This window comes from Betta splendens, chromosome 3 (genome assembly GCF_900634795.4).
Source record: "Betta splendens chromosome 3, fBetSpl5.4, whole genome shotgun sequence".
Classification (NCBI taxonomy): Eukaryota; Metazoa; Chordata; class Actinopteri; order Anabantiformes; family Osphronemidae; genus Betta; species Betta splendens.
Genome location: NC_040883.2, coordinates 13429004 through 13452651, shown reverse-complemented (window position 1 = coordinate 13452651; position 23648 = coordinate 13429004). Strand labels below are relative to the sequence as shown.

General features: G+C 43.5%; 1 protein-coding gene and 2 long non-coding RNA genes across 5 annotated transcripts in view; 2 read left to right on the top strand and 1 right to left on the bottom strand.

Annotated features, from left to right (window-relative positions):
• Window positions 1–6: 6 nt before the first annotated feature.
• Window positions 7–16044, bottom strand: LOC114852230 (chromodomain Y-like protein 2). Its single transcript, XM_029144498.3, has 7 exons — window positions 15912–16044; window positions 9703–10309; window positions 6738–6955; window positions 3387–3559; window positions 3098–3308; window positions 2877–3020; window positions 7–2800 (listed from the first exon to the last, which is right to left on the bottom strand). The coding sequence occupies exons 1-7, from the start codon at window positions 15933–15935 to the stop codon at window positions 2642–2644; spliced, it is 1536 nt and encodes a 511-aa protein (XP_029000331.1). The 5' UTR covers window positions 15936–16044; the 3' UTR covers window positions 7–2641.
• Window positions 15311–16560, top strand: LOC121202119 (uncharacterized). The gene is made up of 2 exons (XR_005897445.2): window positions 15311–15785; window positions 15921–16560. It is a non-coding gene; the product is annotated as an uncharacterized LOC121202119 (long non-coding RNA).
• Window positions 16561–20494: 3934 nt separating this feature from the next.
• Window positions 20495–23648, top strand: part of LOC114851912 (uncharacterized) — a 70554-nt gene continuing 67400 nt past the window's right edge. For 2 of the 3 annotated variants that reach the window (XR_008694108.1, XR_008694107.1), the window contains exon 1: window positions 20495–21035. This is a non-coding gene — a long non-coding RNA (uncharacterized LOC114851912). Of the gene's footprint in view, window positions 21036–23262; window positions 23333–23648 lie in introns of all 3 variants that reach the window. The other variant, XR_003785285.3, reaches the window with a different exon arrangement.

Genomic DNA, 23648 nt, shown 5'->3' with positions numbered 1-23648 from the left:
ACACTGTGAAAGTTGTGTTTCTTTATTTGAAGTAAATCTACCCATCACAATGTATGGATCAACCTTTAACAGTAAGGCACCCTAAGGTGTGCTTTGAGATCATGTAAAGAAGAAACCATGATAAAATACAGATACATGAGACACGTAATGTGATGGTTATGAAACAACACTCAAAGCTGCAGTCAGTTGTAATAAATAACATCAGTAGTTCTTTATACCAATTTACATCTTACATCTTAACGACACAAAGCTGAGGTGGGAATTTGGGTCAGAAACCAAAAATTTAACTAAAGGCATTTTCTATCACAGGAGACATGCTGGAAAAATAATATAATGTTATTCAAATAAATAAATAAATACATAAACACCTCTGTTGTGAGCATCGATGTGATTAGCGCTCAGTGAACCTGAGTGACTTGCATTCAGTGACGCAGAACATACAATAGCAAGCGAGAGCTGCAGATATTAACTGGAATTCAACAGCAGACCTGGAGCTACGAACACAAGACAACGGAAGGTTTAAGCCTAATGGGAGTTTTTGGTCACAAACCTGCCAGACTGCCTGCGAGTACATGACCAACTGTGTGCACTGACTCACTGTTCTGCAGATGATTATGTATCTGCCAGGTTTAGTTAGTAGGTGGCAAAACCAGGCGACAGCAAGGGTTGAACTCTTCGTAACCTTACACTGATTTATGCCACTGGTTTTGTCCTAATTCAAGACGGTGTCACCAGACCATAAATGATTCCCTGTGATCCAGCAGCAGTGGCTGCAAATGACACAAGCTCTTCAAACGTACAAGGCCCAGCTGAACACAACGTCATATATTAATTTATGTCGCAGGCCTCTGTCATTTACAACAAAATCCTCTGTCAGATGGAAAGGTAAACATTTAGAGTGTTCACACATTTTGGTTTTTGAAATTATACTCATACAAAATGATCCTCCACTCTGACCACTTCAGTTCATCAAAGTTTACAGGATCATCTAGAAAGGGTGATTGTGGGGGTCGAGGAAACCACATGGCACTTCACATCCACGACAGTTATCTCAATTAAATATGCTTGTAGAACACCTACACTGCTGGTACAAAACATACCCTGAAGACAAGGTACTCGCACAGGCAGCACATTCATATGTACAGTATTTTACATGCACTTCGCTACACAAAGCGTCACTCTGTACTGCATGTGAACAACTGCAGGAAACAGACGAACATCTACTGAGATTCACAGTTTTCACAGACATGTTTCGTTTTTTTGGTGAAACAAAATAGATCCTTATCACAGACATTAAAATATAGAACATTTTCAAAAACCTCTAATCACCACATGCAGATGAGGAAGCGTCAACTCCAGATACACAACTGTTGCATCTCCACATTATGGGTCATTGGAAATAATAATGATAAAAATAAAGTTCCTTCAGCATGAAGCATCTCACCTGTGCACTGAGCTGATAACGTTCAGTCAGATAATGAACACGACCGACTTCGAAGAAACAGTCAGTCATTTCACACTGTTAAAACTACATGTAAAGCTACAAGATGTAGTTCAAAAAATAGGTACAATCCAGTGGAAGTCTCTTCATGTGATAAAGTATGTACAGCTAATAATCCAGTAATGCCTTTGTTTATCAAACTTCCAGTGTTTTCCATTTCTATTTATTTTTCTGGTTTGCAAAACCTCTTATAGGAGCCTTTCTTTTCTAACAAGTTGCCCTTGGAAGCAAAACCCTGACCTCCACCAGACTATCATTACATTCTTGCCATAGTTGTTTTGTTGCAGATGAAAATGAAGAGGAATGGATGCCGACAGTGTAAAGACAAAATTAATTCTGTATTATCACAAGACTCAGTCTTGATATTTGAAACAGAAGCAAAGTACTGATGATGAAAATTAATTTTACAGTGAGTTGTAAGATGAATGAAAGCAACATTTTGTTATTATCCACCCATTATCCATTTGCCACTGCATATGAGGCAGCAGTCTAAGCAAAGAGGGCAGACCTGGGAACGTAGACCGACTGGTAAATGGATGGTAAATTCTTTAGCACGATGCTTGAACTCCTCCACTTGAGGCAGGAGACGGCATGGAGCTGGTCCAGCATTGCACGACCGAAACACGGGGCCAGCTAGAAAAATAAATATATTTTTTTTCATATCATTACTTATTTATTATCATCTGAGTGAGTCTGCTTCATGATCGTAAATCTGACAGAGAGGTTGTGATGTCCATGGAAGGAGCAAGAACGTGTCCTCATGCAAACTTTGGTTTACAATTGAAAACTGCTGAAGACAATAAAATCCTAAAAACTGCACGTTATATAGAGAAAAGAACACTTTTACAAATCTGAAATAAATATATATTGATATATATATTATAATTGCTCCATCATGTGCTAACACACCGACATCAGGTACAAAACTCTTGCACATTTGGCCCTTTGCTCATTGACTCCTTATTAAATAGGGAAGAAACATCTGGACCCATCTGTAGGTCCAATAAAACGCTACGTAATGAAAGGATCTGTTTTGATGGTAGACATTCACGCAGCGTGTCCTTCGGTTTGAGCGGCAGCCTCGTCCCCGTCACGTTTCTGTGGGCTCCCTCGCACCCACGCCGACGCCTCCGGCTCCATTCACTTCTCATACGCCTTGTTCTGCAGATAACTGAAAAGTGCCTCCAGTCCTTTGGTTGAGCACCACAGCTGCTTCAGCATCTGGCATTCTTTCTCATTCACCTCCTCCAGGACCGACATGAGGATGCTCCTCACCAAACATTTGGACTCTTCTAAAACCTGTCAAACAGAACGCAGGGGGAGGTGTCACTGGTTAGATTCGAGGCGGAGCTTCTCCATGTGGGCGACGACCTACCACGGCGTTGCAGGACGCCATCTCCTTCACGCGCAGCATCACCTCTTGGTTAAACGTGGTTGGCCAGAAGACCTGCGACACCAGACCTCGGCTGCAAGCCTCCTGCGCCGTGAGTTTCCTTCCACAGAACAGCATCTCATTGGCCTGTCGGCGTCGACAGAGTGAGCGTTTAATAATCAGCGGTTGTATGAGCGATTACATTGAGCATTGAGGACACCCACCAGAGCTACACCCAGGATCTGGGGGAAGGTATAGGAGGAGCATCCAGAGGGCGTGAGGTGAAGGGCTGCGCAAGGAGTTTGGAACCAGGCTCTCTCGCTGGCCCAGACCACATCGCACAGGGGCAGGATGGAGGCTCCCAAGCCCAGGGCCGGTCCGTTTATGGCCACCACGATGGGCTTCTTGAAGTGGATGAAGGCCAACACGAACTCTCTGAAGCAGCCACAGAACTATTAGCACACAGTTTGTCAAGCGTGACGGTGGGCGGAGCGGAGCGGAGCGGAGCCTTACTGGACGGCGTCTGCGATGCGGCTGCTCTCTTTCCTGCGGTCCGTGGACAGACGTCCTATCAGGTAGGACGGCTCCAGGCCGCTGCAGAACACCGTCCCAACGGAGCTGAGCAGCAGGAGCTTGCTGTCGTCAGCCGCTGCATTACCCAGAGCCCGACACACCTCCTTCATGATCTGAAGACAACGGAGGAATCAAACCCATCGTCAAACAGTCTTTATGGGCTCCGGACGACCTGGATGAACCTCTGGGGTGAGACTGTCACAGGCAGTGAGTGTCTGTCTGCAAGAATGCTTACTCTCATCAAAATGATGCTTTTCACATTCAGTCAACTGCCGCACAAGTGCATCAACAGCGAATTGATGAAGCACGGTTGCTCTGCTGGCAGCCATTTAGTGTCTGGCTCGTTCACATCAGCCTCTCAGCAGCAGGTCAAATGTTTACATGACGACTCGCCCGCAGCTCGCAGCTCTTATTCCTGACTGTATGTTGATGGCTGCCGTGGTGTTTACACCTTCAATACGATACGTGCCGTGATGACAGACCTAGCAGCGCCAACAGGCCAGCGTTCCTGTCTCTGCTTCATTTGTCAGACAGACCTGATAAGGGATCGTCTGGAAGGCCACACAATGCTGTCTGCTCAATCTAATGATTATCACCTCTGACCCACTTTAAGCACCAAACCTCAAAGTGAACTTAATTGTGTATGTTTCACCCAGCACGTAATCTGTGTCCCCGGTTTTAACTGTTCGCATCCTTGCGAGTGATGAGGGAAGTTTAAATCCTGCCCAGACGCATGGAGCGGAGGCAGCAGATGTTCGCTCCACAGTCAGAGTCACATTCACATGCTATGAGCAAAGACCTTGAGGATACGAAGACAATATGCGTCTTTAAAGTAGCTCTGACACACCTGTTCTTCTGTCTGTTGTTAGTCAAAGCTGAAGTAGTTTGACTTTTGTGGAAATGACTCATTCCTTCAGATCCCTGCTTCCAAAGGCTCCCTGCAGTTCATGTCATCGCTGATACAGTCACCCGTCCTCATATTTAAATACTTAACACTGAGCGCTGAGACAAACCTACTTATGCCACTGTGTGAATTCACCAGGCACCCCTAAAATTCACATATACAAAACAGTTTGAGCTCGAGCCTGAACTCCAGCAGCTCTTTTCACGGGTGACAGTTTAATCCCAAATGAGCACAGATGTACATAATAACACGAGCGTCGTCAGCTGCGTGTGTGTGTGAGTGTGTGTGTGTGTGTGTGTGTGTGTGTGTGTGTGTGTGTGTGTGTGTGTGTGTGTGTGTGTGTGTGTGTGTCGGCGGAGGCTATTGCTGTGTGTGGGCAGCTTACAGGGACACTTAAAACCAGCTGAGCCTCCTTTGGTCTTATTAGCATTGCGGTTATTTACACCTGTGTTCTCCAACTGGAGTCAAAGTGTCTGCTATGAAAAATGATTGTTCTTCTCCTCCTGTGATTGTAGCTTTATTAAAGGAAGGCGTGTACAGCCCACATACTATTGCCACTATTGAAAGCAAAGGATACGGTTTCCATCAAAATAATTGATTGCAGCTCTGTTACTATTAATCGTTAATTCGTATCGTCAGCAAATTTAAAATAATGACAAACTACAAGCTGTTCAAATATATTTCAGTAATCTCATATTATGCATAAGAACAGACAGCTACAGTACATTAGGCCATAGGGTGACAGAGAGAGAACCAGGGAACAGCTTGGTGAACTTCCTCTCTTAATGAAACCATGTGGTGTTTGGGTGAACGACGCACGCTGAGATTTTCTCTGCCACAGCCTCGCAGTAATCACATTTTCCAGCTCTCTTGTTCCTGTAGCTTCAAAGACCAGCAGACAGAAAAGGTGCTATCAGAGCTGCTTGATAAGCCCAGAGCTTACGGGCTTACTGTGACACATAAAAGTACACACACACACACACACGTGCATGCACGGTCCAGGCCACTCCAGTGTTTGAGAAGCGCCACGAGCTGCATCAAAGCAGGAGCCGCCCTCCGTAGAAGGTCTGAGTCACATCACAGCAGCTGAGTGCAGGAAATGCCTGCTTGTTTATATTTTCTGTAGGACACTTACAATAATTCTTACTAAATGAAACTAATATTGTTCACACCAATAAACCGGAAAGGGCTGCAATGAGGAAAACCATCAGATGAGCATTGGAAAACGCAGCTGGACGACGTGTCCGGCGAGGGCCACATTTAAATAGGCCAGCTTGATGTTGATTGGAGTGTGGAAACAAGCATCCAATCAGGGCTGGTGCATCCCCGCGGGCGGCCAATTCAGCCAGTGAATCATCAGGGGCACAGAGCCACTAAGCCACATTCACAGGGGCAGATGCACAGGATCCACGGCTCCAGTGTCGGAAACGCGGCAGCGCTGAGGCTGCACACAAATAAATGTCGCTCTGGAATGAATAATTAAGCATGAAGCTAAATATGAGCAAACGCCTCCTGGCAGTGGGCCGTTTGCTACAACGCCTGTGTCGCGTCATCGCTGCCTAACGTGGTCCAAACACTTTTCCACCAGATTAACAGGTGCGATAACTTACTTCCTGCCTCTGTGAGCAAAGGATATTCATACCGAGACAGACCACCAGTCCTGCCATTGTTATGAAGCACATCTACCATATTGTCTTGGGGTTTGACCTTTTCATTCTCAGCCATTGCACATTATTCCTCTGTACCCACAGATATAATCGATTGCCACACAGGTAAATCAGCAGATGTTAACAGACTACAAACGGTATAATTCACATGTCAGTGTTATTTCTAACAAGCAGTGGACATTTGTAACTCTGACTGTAGTTCCTATTTAATTAGTTACAGCTCTCCTCTGTGAACCTGCTGCATTATTTCTTCTGCTGCAAAAACAACAGATGGCTCAACACCAGATTCTTCTGTTTCCTTAATTATTGCACTAGTAGAGGCCTTGTTTCGCGGGAGGCAATTTCAGGCGAAGTCGGCGTTGGACGAAGGACAGAGCCCAAAAGCGATTCTCCAGCATCCATTTACAGAGTACACAGGCGTTTGCTGAGATTCACGCAGTCAAACGCATTCACACCTGACAGCTGTCAAATAAAGCCGCGCTTTTCCTCAACAGATCCCCTGGAGCGGTTCCAGGAGGAACCGGGGCCCTGCATTGCTCCAGGGCATCTCTGCAGCCGCTACCGAGGAACCCTTTCTCCTTTCTGTTTCCCAAACAGAGCTCCACGGCAACGGGGAAAACATCAGAGAGTCGGATAATTACAGGACGTGCTAAGGACAGACGTGTGTGTCTCCATGCGGTGCTGCAGCGGCTGCAGGCGTGCGTCCGTCCCCCCTCTCACCTCCGGCGTCAGCGCGTTGTTGTCCGTGGTCTGGCTGGAGAGCAGGACGTGCGTGAAGCCCTCCTCCTTCCTCACCACGATGTCTCGGAAGCGGCAGTTGCTGTCGCTCTGCCGCACGTTGTACCTGAGCCGCTTGTCAAACACGTAGCCCTTGTCCTCGGCCAGCTTCCGCTTGGCCGAGCTGTGCAGCTGCAGCTTCCCGTTGGCCAGAGGAGCGCCTGCGGTGACAGGGACGAGGGGCCGGTCAATACGTCCTCTGGGTCAGAACCATTAAACCGAGACAAAGAACTGTCCCCAGAGCAGTGCAGTTACAGCCTGAACGTTTATCAGCTGTCAGAGAGGGCGGCTGGTTTTTCTGGGAGACGTGTTTGTAGCATATAGAGCTTGATGTGACCTAGACAACCAGTTTATCTGCTATGTGTTTGGTCTGTACAGACTGACTGACGGCTTCTCGTTACTCCAACAGTCTGCGTAGACGAAATCCAGCAGAGTCACTGTCACTTCCTGCACGCTTTGTGTTCCTCCTTAACTTTGAAATTAGTTTTGACCTTTTACAATCAAAACAACAAGTTGTGATTATGCTTTTAGCAACTCTTGGGTAGAAATTACAAGCGCACCCAAGGGCGTGGGTGCTTCATCCCAGATCCCCCCGCTCTTTTAGCTTTTAGACAGGGCTTAACCTGCATTCACCTCATTCAATCAGCCACAGGTAGACTGAAAGGCACTTTAGCTTTGATTCTTACGTTTGTGGTGTCGGATGTCAAATACAAAACACCTAAATAAACCAACCTGCCATGATATTCTTCATCTGTGGACGGGTCTTAAGGAAAAGGCAGAAGTGTTACTCTATGTATTATTTAGGCCTGATAGAGATGCTACATACTGTATTACCAATAAATTCTTAAGCAGATATCTGCATTTTTCATGTTACTGCAGCACAAATCTTTTGCAACCTATACACAAAAATAGCAACATCTACTACACGCTTATAAGAAAACATGTGTATCATCTATAGTTTAAATGCCTGTCAGGTGAGAGAGCTGGTGTACGATGCTGTTTGAACTGCGTACGACAGACTCTGCAGGACTGTGCTTTATGGCGAGTTCTGTTCAGCAGCGGTTTCGCACGCGACTTCTCTGCCCACAGTAATTCGTTTTTTGAGCCACGGACACTTAAAGCGGGAAATCCTGCTATTGTAGTTCCCACAGGCAGTGGCTTTTCGTCCCGCGATGTTTGAGAGCTCTGCTCTGCGTGATGCGAGCAGGATTCCTGGAATTTGAATGTTCTTTGATTGCATTAATATTTCAAGATTCCAATCTAGAAATAGAGCTGATTTCTTCTGCTGTTGACAGTCTTATGGGAGCAGTAAAATCTCAACTGAACATACATTACTCTAAAATCTAACATGTTATAAAAGGATACGTGGATGAAACAGCCGCTGAGTTACTTCCTGGACAGGTAGAACCACAGTCTGTGCAGGAAACCACCACTCTTTGAACAGTCCCCAGGTCAGTGCTTCACATTAGAACCATTTGCAACATGAAGTTACCACAGTGGTTCACACGTTATTTGGTTTGTTCAGCTCAACGGGTGTGTGAACAGTAAATTCACCTCTGTTGATGTATTATGTGCTATGAGGAGTTTTTTCTAATTTATTATCCCACGTTTCTTTTCCCCTTCGTTCCCTTTGTTCTCCCGTCAGACAAACCAGTTCAAACTGTTCCTTATTAGGAATGGAATGGGCTCCTCCTCTGGCCTTTGCCTGTTTGTCCTAACACACAAACCATTTAGTTGATTGACACTGGAGCCAGAGTTTCCTTATCATATGAATCTTTTTTTAAATCCCTAAATATTTCTACAACTTATGTCCTTCATCAATGAAGATCAAGGCATGGCCCAAGAACACAAGCAATGGCTGAGAGCAGATTGGATATTTTAGGTAGATTGGATATTTTAAAATTCTCTCCGGTTTCAGCGGAGCCTCAACGAGAGCCAGTGTCTGCGGTTCCTAGCTGTTTTATGCTGTGGTGCCCTGCAGGTGCTTCAAAAATCCGTAAAACCTGACCTTCCAGTCGGTTCTGCGCGAGTACAAGCAGAAATAGAATTCTAAATGAGAAAGATGCAGGTGTGAAATTTTCCAGGGTATCACTAAAACAAATTGGAGCAACTCCTGACCTAAATAGTTTTCTAATCCTTCCAAACTTCCTCTAAGTCAGAAGCAACACATGCAGTAAGAGCTGAAATACTGCAGCGACAGCAATGAATTGGACTCGGTCCATCTAACACAGAATCATCAGTAAATTCTACAGGCAAAGTCTAGGAAGAGACTGAGGCTGAGGCCAAGTTAAAATGAGGCTATGCTTCAATTACAACCTGTATGATCTGATACGTTACGTAACAATAATCATTCTAAAAATGCTCCTGACACTTTGACACTGCCTTATTAGCTACCATGACCGACCATGACCCAATGCAAAATCTGCTTCTGTTCAATTTGCATGGCCTTGTGTGTAGCTGGTCAACGGTGGAGCTGAGGATGCTGAAGGAGGTGAGCGCTGCAGTTTTGCAAGGATTAGCAGATTAGCCGGCAGAGGGGGGGGGGCATCACGCTGGCTTCTACCTGTAACCCCCGTGTCATCACAAAGAGGCGTCGCCGTTTTAATCACTAATTCACTAATTGTGATGGGTCAAAGCGAGTGAACTGGCTTCAAGGCGATAATCCACACGTAGAACATGGTCAGTGTAGCCTGACCAGATATAATTATTAACTCTAGTGAAGCAGGACTTGGACTGTGACCCAGGAGTAAAACTCTAAAAGCTCTTATCAGCTGCTCCTGTAGTTAAGAACCAAAGTTAGTCCTGTGCTGATATGTGTTGTAAAACATCATTTGAAACAATATAATACATCCTATAACAGGCCTCTATGATCATAGGGCTGTTGCTGTTGTGTAGCATCTTACTGTACCTAGTTCGGTGTTGAATGGAGGCCCAGTGGTCCGCGTCTCTCTGAGGTCTCCGTCTGCACCGTCTGATGGAAGTCTGTGAGACCTGGCTTCTGTCCTGTACATGAGGGGCTCCGTCTCTCCGTTCTGAAGGCCATTATGAGGGTCCCTCACAGGATGGACGAAGTGAGGCCCCCCCGGTGGAGGAGCCTTGTAGGTCATGGCTTTGCTCATTCTGTCCCCTAAGCCGTGTTTCCCGGCTCCCGCGCCCGCCTTCTTCTGCTTCTGGGCGGCTGCTGCGTCCCTGCCTCCCATCGGCAGCACAGTTCCCACTCTGACCCCCACGGCTGGCCCGCAAGTCCTTTTCTTCTTCCGGGCCTCGGGCCGGGCTCGGGACACGTCCGTGGCCGGAGGGTGCCCGGCGCCGAGCGCGTCTCCGCAGGGTTTTGGAATTCTGGGCCGTTTGTGTGAATGCAGCCTCAAGCTGTTGAACTGGTCGATGAACTCCTCACAGTGCATCAGGTGGTGCTCTGGCTCCCACGTGTCCTCCTTGCTTCCGTAGCCTTTCCACCTAATCAGGTACTCCCACTTACCCTTTTTGTTCCGCCTCTTGTCCACAATCCGCTCCACCTGAAGGCAGCACAGAGAGAGAAGTTACATTTTAAAGTCTAATTACATACAGTAATCCCATTAAAATGAGGATGAGGCCATCTGCTTATGCATATATATATTTTCAGATATCGGAGTGTCAGGTGTTTTAAAAAAATCAATGAGTCAAGCTTAAGATAAATACTAATCGTCTGTAGAAGACAGATAAGAGCAGAGTGGAGCTGAGGTGACATCCTGGCTGCTTTCACCAACAAACCTCAAACACCTCATGCAAACCATGAACCTACGGCCATCTGGTCAGAGGAAGAAACGGTGGCACCGGTCCTCACGCTCTGCACAGACACTCATTTACTCCGCGACATGATTTAACATTGCAGCAGTGACGTGTTGTATCATCGTTTCCTGCTGATGTCATCAGGCACAGTGTGTGTGCGTGACTGAGTCTGAGTCGCTGCTTTGCAATGCAGCTTGATTGCATTCAGCTTGATTGGTAATTTAACCTGCTGATTACAGTCAAGGTGAAGTGTCACAGACGGCGGTCTGATGCAAAAATAGGCGCTTTCAGGCCCGTCTTTTATCCTGTTCTGTATAAAAGCCAAGCCTACATGGGGGTTCTGCGCTGCCTGTCCTTTAATCTGCCTGGAAAGCCAGACTTCTATTGGGCGCATGTGCAGGACAAAGGCTGCAGACAGGCATCGCTCTACTACAGCTAGCAGGGGAGAAGCTGCATTAAAGGGAGTCCACCCAGAATCCAAACTAAACAAAGTTCTCCACAAACGTCTAAACATGGAGCATCGCGTCTCAATTTAAAAGCTTTTTTTATATAACAAAAAATATTGTTACATGTTTAAATGTGTTATGTCGTAGCACAGGTTGACTGCGCGGTTTGTTCCTTCTTCTTCCCTGCACCACTGTTCTCCATATCTCAAATATGCAACATGCAGGTTTGGGGTTGGGTAATTATGCATAAGACTTCTTATCACTGAACCACATGGGGGCATATTTACACAAACATAACATCCTTTAGCATCGTGCAGCGTTCATCTGATTTTGGTGCTAAAACATGCTCCGTGCAGCTATTCGTTCTTTAGCACCTAAAGCAAAAGGCAGGAAACAATAATTATAATTATAGCACATTCATATATTCAGCATGGTTTTGGGCCATGAGACTAATGGGTTTTTCATCAGAGGTTGCGGTAATGACTGCTCCTCATGTTCTTAAATGTGCTACAGTACAGTATGCACATTACCAGGAGCAGACAGCTGCAGAGCTGAACCTCACAGCTGAGAGACGTTCAGAGAGAAGACGAGGACACACACACGCACGCACGCATGCACGCACATGCACATACACGCACACACACACACACACACACACACACACACACACACACACACACACACACACACACACACACACACACACACACACACACACACACACACACCAGAGACATTTAGACACTTGGGAAGGAGTAAACGTGGTCAGCTGCAGGGTATAACATCCATCACCAGTGGTGTTGACCAGGCTGTAGACCCTGCTGCTGAACTGTAAACACTGAAATACCAAACCTGCATTTATCAATCCCCACAGTCAAGGAACTCATTTTAAAAATCTTTGATTTGGCCTGAATAACTAATACCTCCCACCAAGACAGACCAGTCCAGCAAGTCATTGAGTGCACTCACAGCTGGAGTACAGCCACAGCCACTGAAAGCAAATCATGGTGGACAGTCACTAGTACTGCATTCATATGCATTCAATGCAAATGCATTTATACGTATACTGTTTTACTGACTGAAGTTCAACCAGCTTTTCAAACTGCACACGCTCACAGTTTTCTAGGCACGTCTGCCGTTCTAGCCCTTACAGTATGTACAGTAGCTGAAGCCACTTTTGGTTTCACTTCAAAATAAATGTTTTAGTTGTCAAAGTTAAACCTGTTTGGTTAGATGTTATGCATGCTTTATACTGTCATATGACCCTGAACGTACAATCTCACCGTTCTGATGGTGATTTCTATCATCCTCTAAACTAAATTCAAAGTTAAACCTAACAGAAAAATATAAGTTAGCTGGTGACACAGAGGAGCATTCAGTGGTTTAAGGCAGTGATTCCCAACTGGCGGGTCGGGACCCACAAGCGGGTCGCGAACCCGTTTTCAGGGGGTCACCATATTAAAATAAAATGTTGTTTTATTATTTTTCGCTCGCTCACTTGCTGTCGCGCTCCTCCAATTCACCTCCTCGCTGACGTCCTCACTGTTCCTGTTACTGTTCATGGCTCCACTGCTCTGTTCGGTTCCTCTCCTCGTGTCCCTCGTGCGTCCTCGGGTGTGCGTTTCCCTGCGTCTAAGCTTGTGAATCTGAATTTTTCCATATTGCAGTGTTGGTTGTCACAGAGTCAGTGAGCATTCTCAGCTACATAATTTCACCTTATGTATTTTACGTGAAAACACCAACTGAGTCTATTAAAAATTACTAAATTTAGAAAAATGCTGCTGAAATCGCCTGATTGTTATGTCAGCCTTATGAATAATGCATTTGGGAAATTTCCTCGATTTGGGTCGCAGCTTTTCATTAAGGGGTCATGGTGGGTCCTGAAGCCAGACCAGATGAGAACCACTGATTTAAGGGACATATTCCCACAGGTCACAGGATGTAGAAACGGTGGATGATGTTGAGCAGTTGATCTTAGGCTCAACAGATGGCCAGATCCCTAAGGTTGCTACTTTAGGTGTTTCCTGTTATCTGTACACGTGGCCTCAAACTGTCCGTCCAAACCCTCGTCTCTGTCCTGAGACCCTCAAATTATTTTTATTATTAAGACAATTCTACTCAAAACCATTACACCCTCCAACTGCAAACATAAAAAGGGTATTCAATATATAGAAACATCAGCTTAAGTTAGGGAACCGTGCTAAATTAGATTTTTAAGCCTCTGCTGGGGTCTACTGTGTTAATTAGTGGGTCAGATCAGTATTTGACACACTACACCTATATACTGTATAACAGAGACTTGTGCAGAGAAAAAAAGAACTAAAGTGGAGGAGGAGACCAGGGAGGTTTACTAACACTTGGTTCTTCAGCATGAGATACAAGAGTGGAGGAGGGCATCTCCACTCCCTCGGCTGCTAAATTCCTTCTCAGCATCCTCCAACTCGAAACGCAGAAACAAAAACAAACACCAGTCGGTCAAGGATGTCACGACAGGTGCGTAATAGACACCGACATCCCTTCTGGGTGTGGCTGAACACACCCACCAGCCCAGCTGGGTCTGCTCCACTCACACACAGCCGCGGGCTCCCGTTCATTAACAGGTAGAGGCGACTCTCTCTCCCTCTCTCTCTCTCTCTCTCTCTCTCTCTCTCTCTCTCTCTCTCCCCCAAGAGAGATGAGTAAACGTCCAGCTCCAGAGTTGCTATGGTTGTTGCTAAGCAGTTTTTAATTCACCAAAGGAATCCTAAAATGAAGAAAGCTGCTAATTTGTCAACACTGGGATTACCATCATCTGAGCACTAAGCACGCCAACACCATCCCTGAGGCAGATAATTGGGATATTTTACTGGATGAATTAAAACTTTGATCAAAATTCATGATCCAGCCTCTATGGACCATGTTTAATAACTGGATGATTGTGTGGGGTGAAATATTTGCACTTTGCAACCACTAAACTAAATGAGAAACATTCTTACAGTAAATACCTACATGATGGTTTCAAACCACTTGCTTTCAAGCCAAACTCCATCTCACTGACTCTCTAATATGTTATAAGTAAAGAGGAGCAATAACAGCTACTAAGAACATTCACTTCACAACTTCTTGCAGTAACTTGTGAGCGATGTCAAGATGCAGCCTCATTGTTGGCCTGATTTCTGTTGAATACTTATATTTGTGTCTACTGATGCAGAGAATGTTTTTACATGTATTTAAATTGTTCCTCACTTCATGCAGAAATGTGTAATTACCTCCCTACTGTATAGCTCAAACTGAACAATGAACTACTTTCATTTCATAGCAACCTGTCGCAAACTAACCTCTTCACTGTAACATTATTAGCTTGTATATTCAAAGTAGAATATTTCCCATCATGCACAGGCTCCTCAAAGATATTATTTCCCTATAGAAATCCCAACATTATTAGACACAATCTTTTGACGCAGTACAGGTTATTTTTAAATATATATTTTACAGCAATTCTATCTCAAGTCATACATCATTATAAACCAGAAAATTAAAAATAAAACTTAATGAGTTCAATTCAATCACAGCTAAAAAGTACAAACTGACACATCAAGCGAATTTCAGATCCAACCAACAGCCTTTCTGAAACAAGCATGAAAACAGAAGTACAATATTACTCACGACTCCTTACTTCATTGATGCAACGCCACATTCGCGTCACTGGGATTTTCAAGCTGGGGCCTAACGTGGATGTTTTTCCCCAACCAGTAATTACTGAAAATATGACCTGAACAATGGTGGTAGCACGAACAAGTGAATGTTTAAAAAGCATGGGTCCTTGAGCGCCAGGCTTGTTTTGAAATCTGTGTTTTATAAAGAGTGCAAAGAATGAAATAAAGAACAGCACAGTCACATATGGACACATTGCTGAGGAGCTCATTCTTCTGCAATAAAGAGTCACAATTTTAACAAAACAACCAGTGAAGCCAACTGTGAGAAAGGGAATTAGTATTTAATTGATTGAATCTATGGTTTTGGAACCGATGTCCTGCTTGAGTCGTTATTCGTTGTCTGTCAATGCAGTGAGCAGATATTGTTATCTGCTTTAACACTCATTAGAAGTTCACCATTCCCAGTCGGGTCTGGAGCAAAAAAAACTTCCATATCCAACTAGAGCTTGACGTTTATTTGTCCCTGTGATTCAGCAGAGTTTTAAAAAAAGAGACCGGATCTCCCCCTGTCACTGTGAAGACAACCATCTGACACCGGGGCAACAAAACAAAGCCTAATGACAGTCAGAGCGTGGCCGAGCGACGCCGATGCGGGAGCCAGGCTTCACGCACATTCTGGCACCCGTTCCACGAGGATGTTGCGCGACGGGGGCAGCGTGACCTTCCTGCCACCAGTTTGGCCAACTTTTTTATTATCATTGCTATTACGCCCAGCGTGGTCGGAGTCACACGTCTGACAAATCCACGCGCGAGCCACGGAAAGCAGCTTTGTTTACAGCGCTCGATAAAAATAAATGGTCCCCGCTTCTCGTGTGTCACGCCGCTGCAACGGCGGTGATGGCAAAACGCACGCGCACCTTCGGAACCATCTCCGCGTCTGCAGCTATTCACCACGTCCGTCCGCTCAGCGCTGCTGTCACTTTACCACGACTTTCAACTCGGCGACGGGCTCCGGAGTTCTGCCCGTAAATGACATCTTATCTCCACGCCACAGTCGCGAGGAATCGCGTCAAAGTACGCCAGAAGCCACATAAAGTGGACGCAGAAATCCACCAGGCTCGTGTTCGCGAAGCTTGACAGGGGTTAGTTTCGCCTGTTAAAGGGCTCCGGACGCCGCTTTTACATACGCGACGCCCTCCCCTTTACTTCCTAATTCCATTATTCGTCTGTATTACAGAGCATTTTCCTCACACATGCTTTTATCCTACCTCGTAAAGGTCTCCCGAAGCCATTCTGGGGGACGGAGTCCGGCGGCGCGGCGTTCTTGCCGGCCTCGTTGGCTTTTTTTGGACCCGACTCTCTCGGCGTTTTGGCGAAAGACCCGATAGACGGGAATTAGCGAGCAGCCTTGTTATTCGGAGCAATCCGCAGCAGCAGATCAGCAGACAGCGTCAATCGAGCCCGGCGCGCTGCGATGGATCGGTCCACACTTAGAACAAACAACCATCGGGGCGGTGCTGTTTACCCAGAGACCCAAGTGGAGGAGTGGGAGCGAGTCCCTGCGAGGACTGTGCAGCCTGACGGTCTGCACGCGCCCTGCGCCTCGGAGCTCTGTTGCAATCCAACTACTCAATGGGTGATGGTACAGTAGGCTGCGCGCGCTGGGCTCCTTCTGCGAAGCCCCTACCTGTCCCCAAGGAATTAACTGAACTAACCTGTATTTGTATTCATCACAGGGGAAAAAACTAAAATAAAAAGTGCTCATGTGTTAATAAGTGCTGACCTACAGTATCTACTGACATTTGGCAGAGCCCCCACTGTTCAGTTAACCACCAAAATACATGTATTGATTATGAATGCATAAGGTATGTAAAATGATAAATTATTAAATAAAATACTTTTTATCTTGTTAAATTATCTCATCATATAAAAACAAAGTTGTTTTTTTTTATTTTTCGTTGACCTTAGAACCCACACGCCTCTGCATGATGCAACAAATCAACACACTAGAGAAGTTCAAGTCACTATTAGTCACTCACTGTAGAGCGGACATGTAGTCTAGAAACCGCACTCTTAGGAACAACAAAGAGGCATTATGATACTAAACCCTGTGTTCAAAAGTGTTTACTGTAACTTCAAAGGAGATCTCTGTGCAGATGATCAGCGATACAAATTAAAAGTATTTCACCATGTTGTTTTATAGAACATAAAATCAAGTGCGAAAGAAATTTCAGGCTTTTAATTTTAATGTGGGCAAATGACAGGTGCTTTTCATTTTAAGGTCATTTATAGGTGTGAAAAAGCCGTTAGAGTCACTGAAGTGTGTGTGTGTGTGTGTGTGTGTGTGTGTGTGGTATTTCATTATTGCTATATTTAGAAGAAGACAAAGACTACAATAAGAAGCTTTATTGTGATTTCACAATGCTCAGACACAGTGTAGTATGAAAAATGTAGGGCATTAGAAAAGAAATCATTTAGAGCTAACATATTAAATACAGATATGATTAAGAGTACAGTAAGTTGAGTCCTGCAGATGATCCTTCATTGTCTATGTTCAGTTATTTAGGGTGCGGATTAAAAGGGTGCGGATTAAAAGTTCTCTACATTCTTCTACATTCTCTACACATACATTTACTGTTAAGGTTAATAATATGTGTTATTATTTTATAACTTTATCTGTGGTCCATGTTAGAGTCAGAGGGCAAGGGGCACAGAAGCTCAGCGCCCTGCTGCCAGTCCCGACTGACTGGTCCAAGAGCCACTGAAGGAGGTGTCACGCTGCATGTCCAGTTTTCAGGGTCAACAGGGTCAATGAATGGTCAAGGATAAACCCCAGTACAGAGCAGGTGTGTGTGTGTGTGTGTGTGTGTGTGTGTGTGTGTGTGTGTGTGTGTGTGTGTGTGTGTGTGTGTGTGTGTGTGTGTGTGAATATAAACAGGCTTCTCAGTATCCCATGACACCGTTTATTGTGGCTTGTGAAGCATCTGTTACAGCGCGCTTCATGTGCTCTCCTTATAAGACTTTCTTTGAAAGCCATTGTTGACTGTCTTACTAAGTCACAGAGGGAAACGTTCCTGAATGGGAAGAGAAATGGACATTGGACAGTTTACTGTATCAGACTTGTAACACAGAGCAGCCTCTGAAGGCGAGACCTTGTAGTCTAGGGCAGTTTTACATTTTTAAAATCATGGTCTCTATGTCACTACTCCGATTCAGAAGTATATTATTACAGAATCCCAAGCAGCTTTGCCCAGTTTAGTGAATACTAACAACATGAAGAGGAGCCAGCAATGGAAACAGCTAAACAGGAAGTGTTGTCTGGATAGAGTTCAGGAGACAGTCAGTCTCAGTCTCTCTTCATTAGACAAAATATTCTATTTGTCAAAGGCGACTGGCGTTTTCCACATCATGTGTTACATTAAGTTAATTAGTTTGATGCCATATTTGCTTCTGGCTGACACCTGTATGTGCTTTTTGTAGCACCGTAAAAAAGAGGAAGTGAAGGCCTGCATTTCCTGTGATCTCAGGTGTTATTTCCTCTGTCAATATGTTGGAGTCACTTTCTATTTTGTGCTGTGACAGGGGGAAGAGTGACTGACCTTTATCTGTCTTCTAATATCCTGAACAAGTGATTAGTTTGAGCTTCACCACTGCATTAAAAAGACTACCCTGAAGCTGTGTTTGCCAATAAAAATAAATAAATGACGGGTCAGCATGGGCTCTGGAGTGTCCAGCTGTTTTCAGCTTTCAACAGATATTTGGTGTTGCATCCATCTGTAACGCGTGCACAGGCAGAAGCAGATGCAGTTACACACATGCAGACAGCCATTTGTTTTAGCAATACTCAATAATGTTAAGGTTAAGGGATCATAGCCATGATCAAAAGAAACCTTTATTGATACGCTTGTGTACATGGGTCTGCTCCCTGTGGTCAAGGGTCAGAATTAGTATGGCTTTCAGAGGACACTGTGACATGAACAGTCATTGATTTTTAGGCATTTGTTGAAATAATTGATGCAGCGGTTTTCCTTAGGAGAACAGTCACGGTGGAACAAGCACAAACACCATACACCCTCATGTTGTTACACAAAAATTAAGATGAATGAAGACCGCAAGGGCATACTGACTGTCAGAGGCAGACAGGTGCAGCGAATTCAGTTTAAAAGAACTAATAGATCTATTAACTTTTCCAAGAACAACAAAGGTAACAGATAGGCTGGCAGAAGCTGTATAAAATGAAATAGACAGTGTAAAACATGACAACCTGGCAAATGAAGAGTAATAAGGAAACTGACCTCCAGTGTGGGGAGGGCCAGCCAGGTGATAGGGGTTTAGGAAAAGATGAGAACTGGGGAAAAGCCGTTGAGGAAAGTTGCACATGCACAAAGAGGAGAAAGTCAAAAAGTGTCATTCTGTGAAAGCACCGAGTCATTATGGAAAAAAAAAATTCTGGTCATAGTCTGATGTTGTCTAAATCAGGCTCAACACTCAGGCCCTGTGCGTTTGGATCTGTACCGCTTACGTCTCACCAACTGCTCATCCCACTCGTGCTCTTTTCCTGCTAACATAGCTGCCCTGGAGAACATCTGGACTCCTGTGGCTTGCCTCCCATGTGGATGACTATTTTCTCCAGGTACTCTCAGATGTGTTTACTGTGCACAGCGTCCACTTTCACAAACACATTCTTGGGTGTGTCCGCTTTGCAGCGTGTGGAATTTAGAATTTTATCATCACTGACCTGCAGTAACAGCAAAATTGGACTTACTTACTTGTCACATTTTCTCGTGAAACATTATGTGAGCCAGTTCCCATCTTACTATTTCATCTTCCCATCTTGTTATGATTTCAACTGTATTGTGTGAGTCAAATGTATAACTGTAAAACTTAAAACTACAGTACACTACTGATTTAGGTGGCTTGGACTGGCTATGTTGCATCTTTGCATGTAACAATTTTTTTTTACAAATTTTTCTCCTGCATGTTTTTTTAAACTTTATCCAGAGAAATGATAGCTTATAGGAGATATATTGCACCATTGCAGTGGTTTCAGACCGCTGTCAATCAAAACCATATTGGATGGTCATTCTATCAGTCATTCTGACAGACTCTTGGCTGAGCACCAGACAGCACTTAAAGTCTATTTCTGTCGATTCCTTTTGATGACAACTTCGACAAAAGTTACTGTTTAACTAAAAAGCAAATTAAAGCATTACAGTTTTGAGTGTTGCTTTAATTAAAACCTTCACACTGCACGGCCCCCAACCATCATGCCAGCCAAGGACTGTGAAGCTAAATGGAATTCAGCCCTCAGTACTTCCATTATATTATTTATATCTGCACACTTCCTGTTGAGGCATTTCAAAATGACACAGCATAAAACGTAGCTAAAAGCGGCCCTCAACGATAGCCTTTGTTATAGTGCTTGGGAAAACATGGGACTCCTAGCTAAAAATAACTAAATGTCATCTAAAACATTTGAGTATAAAAAAATTATTACATTTCTAATTGTTAGGTCGCCCAAATAACACTAGTTGAAGTGTTAGGAAGCAAGGACTGTGGAGAGGAAAATTTTGGTAAAATTTCTGCCACAACTTGCCTCCAAGGTGTGATGAAGAAAGAAAATATGAAAATATGAAGAACCTGCAAAACATGAACCCTTATTGTGACGTTTGTTTAAAAATAATAGGTCAAAAATTAAAATGGTTGATAGTCTATAACCATTAAATACAGTGTTCACTGTCCACTGTTCACTGTTTAATTTTGCATATTTACATGCACATCTTTCCATATGATACAAATAAATATACCTACGTGTCAAAAACATTTTTTAAATTGAGGGGATAACATTGCGGGCTGAAAAGAACAATAAACTGCCTTTCAATTTTCACGGCCGCCATTTTGACGAGTCACCGAGACGCAAGCCTGAGGAAGAAGATGCCACTATCTTCTGTGAACGTGTAATTTAGAGCAATTAAGGAGTTCTACCCTTGACCAGAAGAAATTTGAAAGGTGAAAAAATAACTAAAACTAACACCTGATGGTGAAGCAGCATTTTGTTGTTTGCTAACTGTCAATAAAAAATAGGAGGAAGAAGGGGAGACGTTGAAAGAAGAACTTGGACACCTGCGACCGTGTTAGTGGACACTGCAGACAACTATGCCTTTTATGACAACATGGAGGATGAAAACATTCTGGCAAAGTCGGTGGAAAAAAGCGCAAAGTGCAAAAAAAGTAATTTTGGCGCCACTGTGATTGTTCCGTTAGCTGCCATAGCAACAGCAGCTAAAGAGCTAATGGCTAACGGCCAGGTGCACCGATGGAAGCATCCAGAACTTCTCCCGGTTTGGATGGGTCGTCTTACTACGAGGGGAAAGAACAACACCTGCTTTAAGGTAGGACCACTTCTCATTTATTTAGTGCTAGCTTAATAGCGTGGTTGTCCCAGATTTAATGCTATGGCAAACTGGCACGAACGCCTCTTTAATCCCTAAATATATATCCTGTAAATATACTGGTTAATACATGTGTCAGATTGTTCAAATGATTCCGGATGAGAAACTGAAATAATCTTCATTATTTTTATGTTAAGTGGCTCACACATTGCCTTGACTACTCGTAGTTAGTCGTTTGTATACAAGATAGTGTGTTTTTTCCAGCAGAAAGTGGGGATTCAGATACAGGATATACCACCCCCTCTATAGCATATAATAGTCAAGCATTACTTGCAGTGTCCCAGTAATATAACTGTATATAGGAAAATGCACCATAAAAGTCCAGCAACCATATAACTAAATATAAATATATTGTCTAATTTTTTCCAAACCTAGGTTGAAACATTTTATTGTTTCAGTTTAAAATACTGTATATTTATATACAGCAGTAGAAATGTCTGTTTCAATTTTGAAGTAAGACCCAAATGGAACCATTCCTGCCTTGGGCTGTGATGACTCAGTTTGTCCTGAAGATAGAGCTCTAGGCTTACATTGCGTTATGGGTTGTGACTGTTGCGTTGCGTTCTGCCAAACCATGCTGCATTTCTAACTTCAAGTGAATGTGAACTGTGCTAAATCTCTACAGCTAGAATGAAACACCTCATCTTGTGGCTTCTGAGAGTGTGATTACGTAAGAAAACACAGTTACTTTATCTATCTGTGTGGTTTCTGTATCATCTCATTATAGGACTTTGTTGTAGAACTCCTGTGTGTCGCAAACATCAGTCATGTCACGTTCTTTTTAGGCAGAGGATTCTTCCTTGCAGCCATCCTAAACAAACTCCACTGTCATTGACTTCAACAACATGCTCAGTGAGGCCTATGGGGTATGAGATGCACCTCATGGGTTTTGTGCTGGCATGTTCTCTCTTGGAAGATTAGCACCTGCTCTCAATGTTTTCCACTTGTGAATAATCTGCCTCACTATAAAACAATTTGGAAATGGCTTTATAAGCCTTTCCAGATTGATGTGCATCAACAGTTGCTTTCATAGAACAGTTGCTTATGGATTTTCCTTTTGTCATTGTGTTAACACACACCCGAATGCTCCAGATCAGCAAACTGCCAAAACTCGTGCTTTTAACAGAAGAGCGGCCGTAGAGCAGTAGCCAGAATTGTAAATAAGCTGTGAATGAGCTGAATTAACCATTTATCCGTATTGTTTGTCCTTGTAAACTTCTACTCTTTTTTGTATTGCTTAAAGTTAAATTTGACATTGACTGTCAATGTGTAATTTTATGTGCATAAATCTTGCACAATTTAATTTTAGTTACATTACTACATTTGCAGCATTTAGTTCAGCTCAATGCAGCATCATTCAAAATGATTTAAATAAAAGTAAAATTATTTCTTTGGAAGATGGACTGTTACTGTTCAAATCACAAGGTTTATTTATTAAGATCATATATAAAAAGATTTATAATAAAACCTCCAATTAGAAAAGTTGGTGCTAGGATGAAATTGATTAAAAAAGATTTTGCTGTGTTGCTCACTAGATGGCAATATTGTCTTCAGTTGTATTTATATTTAAAACATGGTTACACTGCAAACTTTAAATCCTTCTATAATTGTTTTAAAGAAAAGAATCAAAGATTTGTACTTGCTACTTTCTTTCAAAATTAGTCACATGTGCCTGTGACTCATCAGAAAACAATAACTTTGCCCAATCTAGAGAAGAGGTTAAATAAATGCAATGTCAGATTAGAATAAGCCTATGATGAAGGACTAATAACAATGGAGCTGCATATGTTAAGATGACTGTACTTCCTTCTCATGCTGTCATACCTCTAACATTGTCAGTTCACAGTTACATTTTGTTTTCCTGTCTTCTGGTACAGTAAATGGAGTGATCAGACATTTTGGTTCATCTTAAGCCATTTTCACGCTGTTATTCGTTCTTTTGCCATGTCACCATTTGTTCTTAGAAGTGACTTATTTCTTGTTTGATTTTGTTGACATTTTATTTTTAAAATGATGCCCCTAACAAAAAAATGTTTGTTTGAAAGCTACAATTTTTAGTTTCAGTGTTCCTCTGCACAGCTCTGCTCTCTGCTTTTCACTGCCCTCTTAAGCTCCATAGAGCCCTTCACCTACATCTGCATCATGCATGTGGTCTCACCTCTTACAGGAATGGGTGGTTGCCAGTTCGTGAGTCAGACTTTCATCTGATTTTGGCCTTAAATCTCAGCGGGAGAAAGGTAGATTGAAAGTGTGTGCACATATTGTTTGAAAATGTTTGCACATATTGTTAGAAAGTTTTGAGCATCCACCTCTGGCTAAATCGATTGGTTAAACTGTGTAACTACTGTAGTGTCTGTATGTCTGAGTCTGGTTTATAGAAAACTTTTTTAAAGCTGCCTACATATTATGTATGTTTCAGATTTATTTTCCTAACAGTATTGCATGTATTATAAATTTATTATGGTTTCTGGTATTTGTGCAGGTGATTATTTAGTGTACTGTAATGAAACAATTCTGACACAGATTGGGAAAGAACCTGTCCAATAGAGGGCA